The sequence below is a fragment of the Podarcis gaigeae genome, assembly GCF_964106915.1.
Source record: "Podarcis gaigeae genome assembly, chromosome: 4".
Taxonomy (NCBI): domain Eukaryota; kingdom Metazoa; phylum Chordata; class Lepidosauria; order Squamata; family Lacertidae; genus Podarcis; species Podarcis gaigeae.
The window spans coordinates 107,323,562-107,337,324 of record NC_139677.1 but is presented as its reverse complement, the minus strand read 5'-3'; the positions used below and the strand labels follow the sequence as shown (position 1 = coordinate 107,337,324).

At 49.9% G+C, this 13,763-nt stretch overlaps 2 protein-coding genes across 2 annotated transcripts in view; both read left to right on the top strand.

The window, feature by feature from the left end:
- The first annotated feature begins 651 nt into the window (after positions 1-651).
- The window catches only part of LOC310843407 (uncharacterized protein), a 35,862-nt gene continuing 22,750 nt past the window's right edge, over positions 652-13,763 (top strand). Inside the window, exon 1 of the mRNA XM_083736756.1 lies at positions 652-731. The gene's annotated coding sequence lies outside the window, so the exon portion shown is untranslated. The remainder of the gene's footprint in view (positions 732-13,763) is intronic.
- Positions 747-12,892, top strand: LOC310843374 (uncharacterized protein). The gene is made up of 6 exons (XM_083736671.1): positions 747-823; positions 2,511-3,003; positions 3,206-3,287; positions 5,314-5,396; positions 6,108-6,234; positions 8,726-12,892. The coding sequence occupies exons 2-6, from the start codon at positions 2,602-2,604 to the stop codon at positions 10,135-10,137; spliced, it is 2,106 nt and encodes a 701-aa protein (XP_083592797.1). The 5' UTR covers positions 747-823; positions 2,511-2,601; the 3' UTR covers positions 10,138-12,892.

Genomic DNA, 13,763 nt, shown 5'->3' with positions numbered 1-13,763 from the left:
TATAAATAATAAATTATTATTCTTATCGTCATCATCATCATCATTTATTTTGAACTTTTCTTGGTACCTGCTTGGCAGCCAGTGTGATGATTTCAGCAGGGCTAGAACTCAGGACCGGCTGCCTTGAGGGACATCTAAGAGCAGTTGGGCAGGGGAAAGGTCTCCCTTGGGAGGTGGGGGACTCTCCTTCCTGGGAGGTCTCTAAGCAGAGATCAGACAGCCATCTGCCCTGGATGCTTGAGCTGAGATTCCTGCATTGCTGGGGGTGGGACTGGATGACCTTGGGATCAGGGCCGTATCTAGCGGGGGGCGCGCGAGGAAGTCCCCCACCAGGTGCATAGGCCCCCCCCCGCAAAAACGGCTTTAAAACGGTGCCATGAATATGTCAATCAATCTATGGGTGTGGGGGGGAGAGGGGGCGTGGCCCCCGAAGAGAAGCACAAGCCCACCCAGGAGGGAGCGGATTGGGGGGGGGGGGGAGTTGCACAGGCTCCACCTTCCCCCCATTTGCTCCCCTCTTTGGCCAAGCCCTCCACTCCCCCCCCCCCTTTCTGCGCTGCAGCGATGGATTAGAGAGACCCTTGGGAGCCGGGATCTGTTCAGGGGCGCAGCGAGGGGGTCAGGATGTGCAAAGGGAGGAAGGGAAGAGCTGGGGGGGGGGGCTGGCCTTGCAAGGGTTAAAGGGAACCGAGCTGCCTTCCTAGAGAGGACAGGAAGCAAGGGGGGGCCAGGTCCTCCAGAGCCAAGCCCCCCCCTCCCCAGTCCTTTCCTGCTTGGGTGTCTCTGCTGCAAGGGCTGCCTCGCTCTCCCCTCCCGGGATCTGGTGAGTCTCCCCTCTCTCTCTCTGGGATCTGGTGGGGGTCCCAGGGCTGCAGCAGGGGAGGGGGCCTGGGGGGCCTGATCTGCTCCTGCAGGGGGGGGGACCCCAAGTCAGGGAGGAGAAGAGGGTCCTGCCAGGGAGGGGCCAGGTCTGCCACGCTCTCCTTTCTGGAGATCAGAGGATCCCAAACTCATTTGACCCCCCGCCCCCCCTTCAGAAAAACAATGACTCCCCCGAAATCTCCTTCTTTAAACAAAGGAGTCCCTAGGACTTTAACTCTCTGTGACGTCGCTCAGCCTCATTGCACGACAGAGGAAACATCTGCAAATGGTTTTCCAAAGCTGGGCGAGGAGGTGGACTAGCCCCCCCCCAAAAAAAAGGTGGGAGAGAAAGGCCAGGAATAAAGAGAGGGATCCCAGCCCAGAGTCTGGCTGCTGCATTGGGGACCAGTTTCCCAGTGTCTCCCAGGGCAGCTCCCCACGGAGGCCACTGCAGCAATCCCCTCGCACCCAGAGCAGGGCATCCCAGGACCACATCCTCTCTCTCCCAAAGGGATTGTTGCTGGCAAAGCAGCCGGAAATGGGCGCTGCTACTCACTGAGCCTCCAGGGACCTGGGCATCAATGGCTGTGCGTGTGTTAAGCTATCGAAGAGAATAATCATAATAAATTACCTGCCTACACTTTTTAATAAATTACCTGCCTAATAATGTTGTTATTTCTATGTATATTATGCTATGGCCGCATGGCTAATGCAATAAAATCATTATTAATTACCTGCCTAAATTTCAAGGGAAATGTATTTGGCCCCGCCCACTTGGCCCTCAGGGGGTTGGCCAGATACATACCTGGCCCTTGGAGCAAAGAAAAAGGGACCCCACCCCAGGAGTCTGTCTTAAGAGCGGCAGAGAGTCCAAGTGCAAGAAAAGGAGAAGGAAGCAGGGGAGGGGGGTGGGGGTGGAGGGAGAGCAACTCCTGAGGACCCCCAGGTGAGGACCCCCACTAGAGCCAAGCATCCATTTTTCAAAAGATACAAATGACTCCCTTGTCAGTCAGTTCTGACTTCATGCATTGACTGGAAGGCAGGAGCAACCAGGCTGATTAAAGGTAAAGGTAAAGGTACCCCTGCCCGTACGGGCCAGTCGTGTCCGACTCTGGGGTTGTGCGCCCATCTCGCTTAAGAGGCCAGGGGGCAGCGCTGTCCGCAGACACTTCCGGGTCACGTGGCCAGCGTGACAAGCTGCATCTGGCAAGCCAGCGCAACACACCGAACACCATTTACCTTCCCACTGGTAAGCGGTCCCTATTTATCTACTTGCACCCGGAGGTGCTTTCGAACTGCTAGGTTGGCAGGCGCTGGGACCGAGCAACGGGAGCTCACCCCGCCGCGGAGATTCGAACTGCCAAACTGACGATCGGCAAGTCCTAGGCACTGAGCTTTTAACCACAGCACCACCAGGCTGATTAATCACCCACAAATCCCTTCCGTTGCCTCCACATTTTGCATTGCAATCTTCCTTCTAGGAGGACTAGATGCTGCTTTCTCCTCTTTTTAAAGAAGATATCTCACGGTTTGGGCTGTGGTGCCATCCAGCCCTGGTTCCTAGCAAGACTCATCCATGCTTCCTTACGGATTCTGTTGTTTCTTCTGACCTACAAATTCTGTAACAGAACAATGTATTTGCTTTGTAGGATTTGCTAGAGCTTCTCATTCAGACAGACAGAACTTGGCAGAAGACCAAAGGGTTCCTTCTGATCTCTCAGAGGCTTCCTGAGAGCACAGATGGATGAGCAAGACCCACCTGGCCCTGAAGAAGGAAGAGGCCATGCCATCCAAACTGGGAGCAGTGGGGGATTCTGGGAAAACCCTGTGCAGAAGATCCATGGTGAGGAGGACACCCTCTGCTCAGAGGTGCAGAGCCAGCAGTTGAGGCAGTTCTGCTGCCAGGAGGCCAAAGGACCCCGAGAGGTTTGCAGCCGACTCTACCACCTTGACCGTCAGTGGCTGAAGCCAGAAAGGCACACGAAAGCTGAGATGCTGGACCTGGTGATCTTGGAGCAGTTCCTGGCTGTCCTTCCACTGGAGATGGAGAGCTGGGTGAGGGAATGCGGAGCGGAGACCAGTTCCCAGGCGGTGGCCCTGGCCGAAGGTTTTCTCCTGAGTCAGGCAGAGGAGAGAGAGCAGGTGAGAGAGACTTTCCTCCGGATACTGCCAAGGGGCTCCAAACAGGACAGAGAACATCCCATAATGCTCTACTGTTGGTCCATTCTTTTCCTGGGAAGGCATCCATGGGATGAGATCTAACACCCTTAAAGCTTCTGTCTTTGTCATTCTCTTTCTAACATTTCTCGCCATTCTATGTTTTGAATCCTTGTTGCTCTTTCAGGAAAACGATCATTTTGCAGAAATGGACCTGGATTCCTGTGAGGCAGAGAGGCCTCCGTTGGACACCAGAGATAGGCCACTGGGTAAGGAGGAAGGTGGCTTTTCTCCGTTTGGTCTCATTCTGTTGGTTTTCGATACGATACGATACGATATCTTTATTGTCATTGTCCCTTGCGCTACAATGAAATTGAAAAACTACAGAAAACTACATAAAACATTAAAAAAACCCTAAAAACTCTAAAATCCCATTTTAAAATACACTATACTACAGAGACCCCTTATGCTGCGTTTAGAACCAGAATTGCATTAGCGTAGAAACTGTTTTTCAGGCGGCTAGTCCTTGTTTTTATAACCCTGGACCTTCTTCCAGAAGGCAGAAGCTGAAAGAGATCATTTCCGGGGTGCGTACTATCATGCGCTATCTCTGCCGCTTTCTTATGGCACCTGGAAGCATAGATTTGATCTAAGGTGGGAAGAGTGCACCCAGTTATTCTCTCCGCAGTCTTTACAACCCTGGATAGCATTGGTTTTTTCCCAGGCCGTGCAGCTCCCAAACCACACGCACAGACCATAAGTTAGTACGCTCTCCACAGTGCAATGGTAGAATGCCGTCAACAGGTCCTTTGAGAGATTGTTTTTCCGGAGGATTCTCAGAAAATATAACCTCTGCTGTGCTCTCTTCAGCAGGTCTGTGCTGTTTTCTCCCCAGGTTAGGTTGTCTCTCAACTCCATTCCCAGAAATCGAAACACTGAGACCTGTTCCACGCACTTCCCCTCAATAATAAGTGGCTGAATATTCAATTTACATTTCCTAAAATCCACAATGATCTCTTTTGTTTTCTTTAAGTTAAGCAGTAAGTTGTTTTTCCTGTGCCACTCCCCAACTGCTCAACTTCCTTCCTATAGGCCGTCTCCCCCTCTCCAGCCGTGATTAAACCAACCACCGTTGTATCATCTGCGAACTTAATGATCTTATTACTGGGGTATTTGGGGGCACAGTCAGCTGTATAGAGCGTGTATAAAAGCGGGCTCAACACACACCCCTGCGGCGTCCCCATATTCGTGATGAGATCCGCAGAGACGTGGGAACCCAACCTGACCCTTTGGGAACGGTTTGATAGAAAGTCTAATATCCACCTGCACAAACATGGTGGAAGTCCCAGGTCTAATAATTTGGGCACCAATCTATGCGGAAGAATAGTATTAAATGCAGAACTAAAGTCTACAAATAACAGTCTCGCATAGTTCCCTTGCTTCTCCAAATGAGTCAGGACAGCATGTAAAGCCATTGCCACAGCATCCTCTGTGGATCTCGTTGCCTTGTACGCAAACTGAGGGTTCTTTTCATCTTGTTTTGGGGAGAAAGTTGGGAACAAGGGTGCAGAGGAAGGGAGAAGTATTTCTGCACAACTAACATATGAAATGGGCACAAACGTCCAAATGTTCTTAGCCGGTGTGGCTACCTTTGAAGGTGACCCGGAAACTGCAATTAATCCAGAACGTGGCAGCTAGACTGGTGACTGGGAGTGGCCGCCGGGACCACATAACACCGGTTCTGAGAGATCTGCATTGGCTCCCAGTACGTTTCTGAGCACAATTCAAAGTGTTGGTGCTGACCTTTAAAGCCCTAAATGGCCTCAGTCCTGTATACCTGAAGGAGAGTCTCCATCCCCATCATTCTGCCAAGACACTGAGGTCCAGCTCCGAGGGCCTTCTGGCAGTTCCCTCATTGCGAGAAGCCAAGTTACAGGGAACCAGGCAGAGGGCCTTCTCAGTAGTGACGGCCACCCTGTGGAACACCCTCCCTTCAGATGTGAAGGAAATAAGCAGCTATCTTCTCTTTAAAAGACATCTTAAGGCAGCCCTGTTCAGGGCAGTTTTTAATATTTAACGCTGTACTGTTTTTAACACTTGATTGGGAGCCGCCCAGAGTAGCTGGGGAGACTCAGCCAGATTGGCGGGGTATAAATAATAAATAATTCTTCTTCTTCTTCTTCTTCTTCTTCTTCTTCTTCTTCTTCTTCGCCCATCTGCAGTTAGAGATGCCCTGTTTCACCTGTGAGAGAAGCAGGCACTCCTGGCATCCTGCTTACCTTTTTTCTCTTGCAGGTGACAGAATGATGCCGGCAAAACATCCTGATCCGCCTTTTCATGGGGGCAGAAGGGAAGCAGCAGCTGTGGAACCAGATCAGGTCAGAGGAAGCTGCCTTGTGGGGACAGAGGCCGAGGGATGGAGCAATGGAGGAGCAAAGGCAGGCTGCCCAATGGTGCACAATTTGATCCCTTGCCAGAAACCCCAGAGAGGAGGGCAGTTAGAAAGCTGTCGGGAGTCGGGGGCCTTTACTCTCGGCAGCGGCTTTTGTGGAAGAAGAGGCTCAGGGAATAAGCTGCTGTTCTCATGAGGCCTGAAACTCAGCCAAGTCTGTGAATATCATGTTCTTGCTGATAAAGAGTTAACTCCAGCTGTGAACTGTGAGATTTCCTGCCCAGATAACTCATACCAGTCTTCTGAATGTTGCCAGTAGGATTCATTTGTAGTTACTGCTTTATTTCTACATTGACCATGGACTGCTAAAATAGGCTTCTAAGCTTTGGAGAAACCATAACCAGCAGTGGCCAGGATTCCCCTAGCCAGCCCCATCAGCAGCACAAAGAGAACTGCCCTCCACTTCTCACCTTGACGTTCCCTCCCCAGAACAGTGCATGGGGAGAGTAGAGGGGGCAATAAAATAAATGCCTAATAAAAGAATTCCTTTGTTAAAAGAAGCTTCCATTATTAAAGTGGGAAGCAAAAGAATCACTTAAAAAAACCTCAGCCATTAACAGGAAGGAAACAACAGAGCATTGTGTAGCAGATCATATTGATCCTGTCTCAGAGGAGGACATTTACCTTTTTCTTTTAGGGTCCAGTGTGCTTTGAAGATGTCGCTGTTTGTTTCATGGACGAGGAGTGGGCGTTGCTGGATCCTGACCAGAGAGCTCTGCATAAGGATGTCATGGAGGAGATTTGTGGGATCGTGGCCTCTCTTGGTAAGGCTCCCTGTGGGATCGTCCTATCTGCCTGGAAATTTTAAAAATACCTCCGTGTGACAAACCTCATACATTTCCACAGAACTCAACAGCGCCCCCTACAACACCTGAGAACCTAACACCCCCACAGTAAACCGTAAATAACATTTCCCCCCCGTGGAAAGTCTTTGTCCAGTTCTGCCTCCTTCTACCACAGTTGGCCTGGTCTGAACTGCCTAGGCTTCTTAAATGTCAGCTTCAGAATTGTTAGGAGAGATAAGTAGCTTCTGTCAGGTTTTCTGTTTTTGTTTTCTTGGGTTGACCCAAGAGACGACTGACATTGGCGATGGAGGGGAAGCCATGACTGGGCCAAACAAAATCCATCCCAGAAAAGAGCCAGACTGACTGAATCTCAGGTAGTAGTAGCAGTGATGATAATAATAGTAATAGTAATAATTTATATTTATCCCCTGCCCATCTGACTGGGCTGCCGCAGCCACTCTGGGCAGCTTCCAACACATATAAAAAGGATCTAGGAGGACCCCAAAGCTACGAACCTACTCCTTCAGGGGCAGTGTAACCTCATCCAGAGCAGGCAACCTCAAAGCCATCCTGTCTAGGGAACCCCCCACTGACAGTGCCTCAGTCTTATCTGGATTGAGCTTCAGTTTGTTGGCTCTCATCCAGTCCATTACCGAGGCAAGACACTGGTCCAGCACTTCCACTGCATCACCTGCAGATATAGAGAAACAGCTGAGTATCATCCACATACTGCTGACAATGTACTCCAAACCTCCAGATACCACCACCCAGCAGTCAAAGAGGACTGAGCCCTGCGGAACCCCACATTGAAGGTTCCATGGGGCTGAAAAGCATTCCACAGGCAACACCCTCTGGGAGTGACCATCCAAGGAGGACGGGAACCACTGCAAAGTGGTGCCACCCACTCCTAATTTGGAGAGTCACTCCAGAAGGATACCATGGTTGATGGTATTGAAAGCCGCTGAGAGGTCGAGAAGAATTAACAGGGATATGTTCTCGTGTCTCTCTCGACAGAGGTCATCATACAGGGTGACCAAAGCAGTGCAAACAAGTCAAAGTGAGCTACCATTGGTTTATCACCTCCTTAGGGCCAGCCTGTAAAAGTCCCTGTACAACCCGGAAAAGCTCTGCCAGACAACCTGAGAATGCAATGGAGGCAGCAAAGTATGCCTTTGCTGCCTTCACTGCCACTAGGTAGACTTGATAATGAGCCCTTACCAGTGTTTGGTTGCACTCATTCGGATCTTTCCTCCACTTGCATTCAAGAGGTCTCCCAGCTTGTTTCCTCGCCCTGAGCTCTGGAGTATACCAGGGAGCCAATGAGGCTCCACCAAGTGGGAGAGGGTACTCAGGGGTGATCGTGTCAATAGCCCAAGCCATTCGGGTGCTGCAGAGGTTGACCAGGGCTTTGACAGGAACACCAGTCATATCAGCTGGAAAAAACCCCAGAGCTGTTTGGAATTCTACTGGATCCATCAGCCTCTGAGGGCGGACCTTCCTAATAGGTCCCTGCCTCTATGGAGGGGGGCAGGTGTTGATATTCTAAATCACAACAGGAAGTGATCTGACCATGACAAGGGACTGATGTCCATGTCCCCCACTTTCAGATCACCCTCTTCCTGCCCAGTCAAGAAAACAAGGTCCAGTGTGTGGCCTGCTTTGTGCGTTGGGCCAGAGACATGTTGGGACAGCCCCATTGTTGTCATGGCAGCCATGAAGTCCTGATCCACCCCAGAGGCAGCTGTCTTGGCATGGGTGTTGAAGTCTCCCAGAACCAGCAGCCTGCGAGTCCTCAGCACCGCCTCTGAGACCAGTTCTGTCAGCTCAGGCAGGCAGACTGTTGGGCAGCGAGTCGGGCGGTAAACCAGCAGAATCCCTAATCTGTCCCGATTACACAGTGCCAGGAACACACACTCTAGATCCCCCCCCCAAATGGACAGGAGCCTGGAGATAGAGAATCTCTATAGATCACAGAAACTCCCCCCTCCCTGACCCCTGAGTCTGACCTGATGCTGTACTGAGTACTCAGGTGGGCACAACTAGGTGAGACCAACTCCACCATGTTCACCCACCCAGGTCTCAGTGATACAGGCCAGATCAGCCTCCTCAACCATAATCAAATTGTGGATGAGGGTGATTATAATCTGGGCCGACCTGGTGTTCAACAGCAGCAGTGCAACCCAAGGTCTGGCTGATACAACAACCCCAATTCCCTAGGTTGGACGAGGGGCTGGCACACAGCAGAGTCACTAACTGCCTGGGCCATGTGCCCCTTAACCGGCCTGTTCCTCCTCCCACACCTTACCTCCCCCTAGCCAGAACCACTAAAATAGGGGCTCCCCTTCTCCTCTCCTCGCAGGCACATCCCACCCTTGAGGCCCAATTTAAAAACCCATTTAATTAGCATTCTTCCATAATTGAGGGCTCCATTAGTTCCTGAGGCTCTAATCCCTTTTTGTCTCCATTGCAGATTCTGAAGAATTGGAAATCAAGAAAAAGGGTGACCACAGCAAAATCCCCAGAGGGGAGAAGCCACGTAAACATTTGGTGTGTGGAGAGAGCTGCAGTCAGAGCTCCCATTCCACTTCCCATCAAAGAATTCTCAATGGAAAGAAACCCTATCAGTGCGTGGAATGCGGAGAGAGCTTCAGGAAGAGCTCTGATCTCACTTGCCATCAGAGAATTCATACAGGGGAGAAACCCTATCACTGCAGGGAATGTGGAAAGAGCTTCAGTCAGAGGGGCCATCTCACTTCCCATCAACTAATTCATACAGGGGAGAAACCCTATCAGTGTTTGGAATGTGGAAAGAGCTTCAGTACAAGCTCCAATCTCACTTCCCATCAACTAATTCATACAGGAGAGAAACCCTATCAGTGTGTGGAATGTGGAAGGAGCTTCAGTCAGAGTGGCCATCTCACTTCTCATCAAAGAATACATACAGGGGAGAAACCCTATCAGTGTGGGGAATGTGGAAAGAGCTTCAGTACGAGCTCCCTTCTCAATTCCCATCAACTAATTCATACAGGAGAGAAACCCTATCAGTGCTTGGAATGTGGAAAATCCTTCAGGAAGAGAGGCCACCTCACGTCCCATCAACTAATTCATACAGGAGAGAAACCCTATCAGTGCTTGGAATGTGGAAAGAGCTTCAGTAGGAGCTCCCTTCTCAATTCCCATCAACTAATTCATACAGTGGAAAAACCCCATCAGTGCTTGGAATGTGGAAAGAGTTTTAATCAGAGTGGCCATCTCACTTCCCATAAAATAATTCATACAGGGGAGAAACCCTATCAGTGTGTGGAATGTGGGAAAAGCTTCAGTACGAGCTCCCTTCTCAATTCCCATCAACTAATTCATATAGAGGAGAAACCCTATCAGTGCATGGAATGTGGAAAGACCTTCAGGAAGAGAGGCCATCTCACTTCCCATCAAGTAATTCATACAGGGGAAAAACCCTATCACTGCCTGGAATGTGGAAAGAGCTTCAGTAGGAGCTCCAATCTCACTTCCCATCAAAGACTTCATACAGGGGAGAGACCCTATCGGTGCATGGAATGTGGAAAGAGCTTCAGTAGGAGCTCCGATCTCACTTCCCATCAAAGAATTCATACAGGGGAGAAACCCTATCAGTGTGTGGAATGTGGAAAGAGCTTCCGTGACAAGAAGATTCTTTCTTCTCATCAACTAATTCATACAGGGGAGAAACCCTATCAGTGTGTGGAATGTGGAAAGAGCTTCAGGAGCAGCTCCTCTCTCACTTCCCATCAAAGAATTCACACAGGTGAGAAATCCTATCAGTGCAGGGAATGTGGAAAGAGCTTCCGTAAGAGTCACCATCTCACTTCCCATCAAAGAATTCATACGGGAGAAGCCATTTAATTTATTGGATGTGGATAAAGCTTCTGGAAGAGCTCCTCTCTTGGTTCCCATCAAAGAATTCATACGCAAGGTGGAAAACCCCTTCATTATACAGCTTTAGGCTCCAGTGTAATGCAACCCTTTCCGCTGTGTGAAACCTCTGGCTACTAGTCTAGCCTTGTACTGTGGTTCTCCTGTCACTGTGGGTTTAATTCTGTAAACCTAACGACAGCTCACTGCCTGCTTGCCTTCGGGCAGCTTCGTGGTGGAGAACACACCTAGAGACCTCATTGAGTTCATCTCTTTCTCCATTGCCTCTTGCCATTTCCTGGCTTCTGCTTCAGGCAACTGTTGAACTTCCTCAAAACTCTAGTTCTTATTGCACCAACCCAACCCATACATTGGTGACTTTGAACCTCAGGCAGATTACCTTTTGTGGTGTGTGCAGAACACCTTGGAACCACACCAGAAGCCCCCTCTGACCCACTGGGGCCAGCTAGTGTGTCCTTGGCATCAGAAGACTCCCCCTCTGACTTACTGCATCTTCTGAACTTAACTGGACTGGTGGGAGATGTGTGCACTCTGAGGCTCTTACTTTACAGTCTTTGGAGATGCCCTTTCCTGCTCCTGGTCAGGGACCTGATCCTCAGCAGGTTCAGTTACTAACTCTCCCTCAGCAGAGTCAGGCAGACTCTCTGAGAGAATATCTGGATTCCCATGGATGCATGTCCACCTGCTTTGCTCATAAAACTCAGCACTCCTGCTGACTAGAACCTTTGACTGATTGCCTTCTGGATAGGCAAATCTCCACCCCTTTGTCCCTGCCTTATACCCACAAAAAATCATTTTCCGGGACCTGGGGCCACCCTTTCTGTGTTTGGCCTTTGGCACAAGGACCCAAGCCTCGCACCCAAACACACAGAAGAAATGTACCTTTGGTTTCTTACCATGCAACAGAAAATAGGGTGTGTCCCTTACAACAGAGTTGTAAGAACGATTCAGAGTGAAAATCGCCGTCTTCCAAGCTTCTGCCCAGAAGCGTTGTGGTAAGCCTGAGTCAAAAAGCAGAGCTTCCACTGCTTCCTGAAGCGTTCGGTTCCGCCTTTCTGCCATCCTGTTCTCCTGTGGTGAATGCAGAACTGTCAACCTGTGATGTATCCCTTTCTGGCGAAAGTAATTCTGCAATGCAGACCCAGTGAACTCCCCACCCAATCTGATTGGATTCTGCAGACCCTCAATGAGAATTGGAATTCAGCTGCAGTGACCCACTCCCTCAGCATGGTGGCAGCCTTACCCTTTTCTTTCAGGGGTATCACCCAACCATTTCTAGAGTAATCATCTGTCAGGGTCAAAATGTGTTTAGCCCCACTCAGACTTGCAACAGGCATAAGGCAAAAATATCTGCATGAACCAACTCAAAAGGTTTTGTGGTTATCCTGTCAGACCTAGGATAACTGCATGTTTTTACCTTTGCCTTCTCACATGCTCTGCAATCCAGGAACTTAGCACATGACTTCATTTTGCATCCCTCAGTGCACCCTGGAATTTTCTTGACATATCCCCAACTGCAGTGGGACATCCTCCTGTGCCACAAATGATTACACATATTGTGAGTGGGAATGTTAGCACGCTGCGCCTGTGCTGACTCAGTGTTTCCCTTACCTGCTTGAGGCGTTTCCAGAACAAATAGCCTGTTCTGACATTCAACAGTTGTCAGCTGTCTCTTGGAACCATTCGGCAAGTGAGACTGTTTTTCCAATGGAAACAGCTCTGCAGTTCTGCATTTGGACACCAGATGGCAGCAGATGATAACTTGCTCCACTGTTAATCACCCAATACTGTACATTGCTCTGGTTGCCATCCTTCACCGTTGCCATGGAAGCTGCCAAATGATGCAAACTTGTGTCTCCTTCGTTTCCCCTGGGACCTCTCCGTGTGTTCCCACGCCGTCCCATTCCTCTAATCTGGTTACCTGGGGCAACGACCTTGGAGGCATCCTGTTCCTTGGGGCAGTTTATGCAGGTGGTCTTTTGAGCCACAATGATAAAGACTCGTAGCAAAAGCCTTTACAGTGTCTTCAGTCTTTACTGCCCCCCCCTTGGAAGCAGGACAGCCTGAGCCAGCTCGACCCTCTCTCTGCAGATGTTCCTCTTCACTGCACAGGTGCCCTGAGACAAACTGCAGCGTTAAATCTGCTGGGGGCATGGCTTCGAGGTTCAGACACAAATGGTCATAATTCTTGTCTAGTGAACTCAGAAGAATGTAAACTTTCAAATCTTCTGGAAAAGTCATGTTTAACTGCCTCAGCCAGTTATACACAGCCACCATTTTTGTCACGTGTTCCCTGATGCTGTTCCCCGGACGTAGCCTCAGCTCAAACAAACTTCTGGTGACATGGATCTTGGCCCCTGCTGTGGTTCTGTGATGGACCCTCTCAAGTGCCTGCCAAATAGCCTGGGCATTCTCCAACCCTTCATTGTGGGGCAACTGGGAGGCATCCATGCTCAGCACTAGCAAACCCATTGCTCTCTGGTCTTTCCTCAGAGCAGCAGCAGCTGCCGCCACCGCAGGTGCCATGGCACTGTCTCCTGCCTGGACCGGAGGGGCCTGAGTGCAGTCCCAACACCCCCTCCCCCGCGCAACAGGACCTCACATCCTGAGCTATTAACCCTATAAGCTCTGGGTCTCCTCACAAACACACCTCTTTAACCAGGCGTTTGGCTGATTGACATCTAATGCCCTTTTAAAATGTGGTGAGGAGGGGTGGTTTACTGTTTTTTAATTAAAACAAAAAGAATTCCTTCCAGTAGCACCTTAAAGACCAACTAAGTTAGTTGTTGGTATGAGCTTTCGTGTGCATGCACACTTCTTCAGATAAGCAAATAATTGTTTATTTAATTTCTATTTTGTGACTTTATGTTGAATGTGCCCTGAGGGTATTAGACAGGGGTCAGTAAACTTTTTCAGCAGGGGCTGGTCCACTGTCCCTCAGACCTTGTGGGGGGCCCATCTATATACCGTATTTTTCGCTCGATGACACGCACCTGACCATAACACGCACATAGTTTTTAAAGGAGGAAAATAAGAAAAAAAAATCTGAATGAAACAGTGGATGTATCATTTTTGTGCTTCATGCTGTGGCCACAGACATGTGATTTGACGGTGAGTTTGGGGTAGCCCAATGCAAAAATCCTGAGAATTTTTTTTGGTGCAGGCTGTGGCATTGACATGCTATGTGATCTGATGGTTAATCTGGGGTGACCCAATGCAAAGATCCTGAGGATCCATGTGGATCCATGCTTTGTAACCATGTTTTTGCACCATTGCAGCCCTGTTTTTGCATCAGATCATTGCTACGTGATCTGATGGTGAATTTGGGGTGACCCAATGCAAAGATCCTGAGGATCCATGTGGATCCGTGCTTTGTAACCACGTTTTAAGTGGGGAGGGAAGGAAAAACATAGAAGGGACAAGGAGCACGAGAGGGGTGTGCGGAGAAGCAGCTGGCTAAGAATGCAGGAGAGGGGTTTAAAGGGGGGGGGAGGAAGGCAAAAGTCCCCCCCCCAAGCTAGCCCCCCCCTCTCCCCTGCATGTTTTCCACTGCCTGCGAGTCCCTAGACGCAGCAGCAGCAGCACCGGAGCACTGA

Bases quoted from the DNA above. Each gene is read 5' to 3' on its own strand.
- LOC310843374 (XM_083736671.1), top strand. From the start codon at position 2,602: ATGGATGAGCAAGACCCACCTGGCCCTGAAGAAGGAAGAGGCCATGCC. The intron at 3,004-3,205 runs GTGAGAGAGACT...TTGCTCTTTCAG, and splicing joins AGGCAGAGGAGAGAGAGCAG to GAAAACGATCATTTTGCAGA. The intron at 6,235-8,725 runs GTAAGGCTCCCT...TCTCCATTGCAG, and splicing joins TGGGATCGTGGCCTCTCTTG to ATTCTGAAGAATTGGAAATC.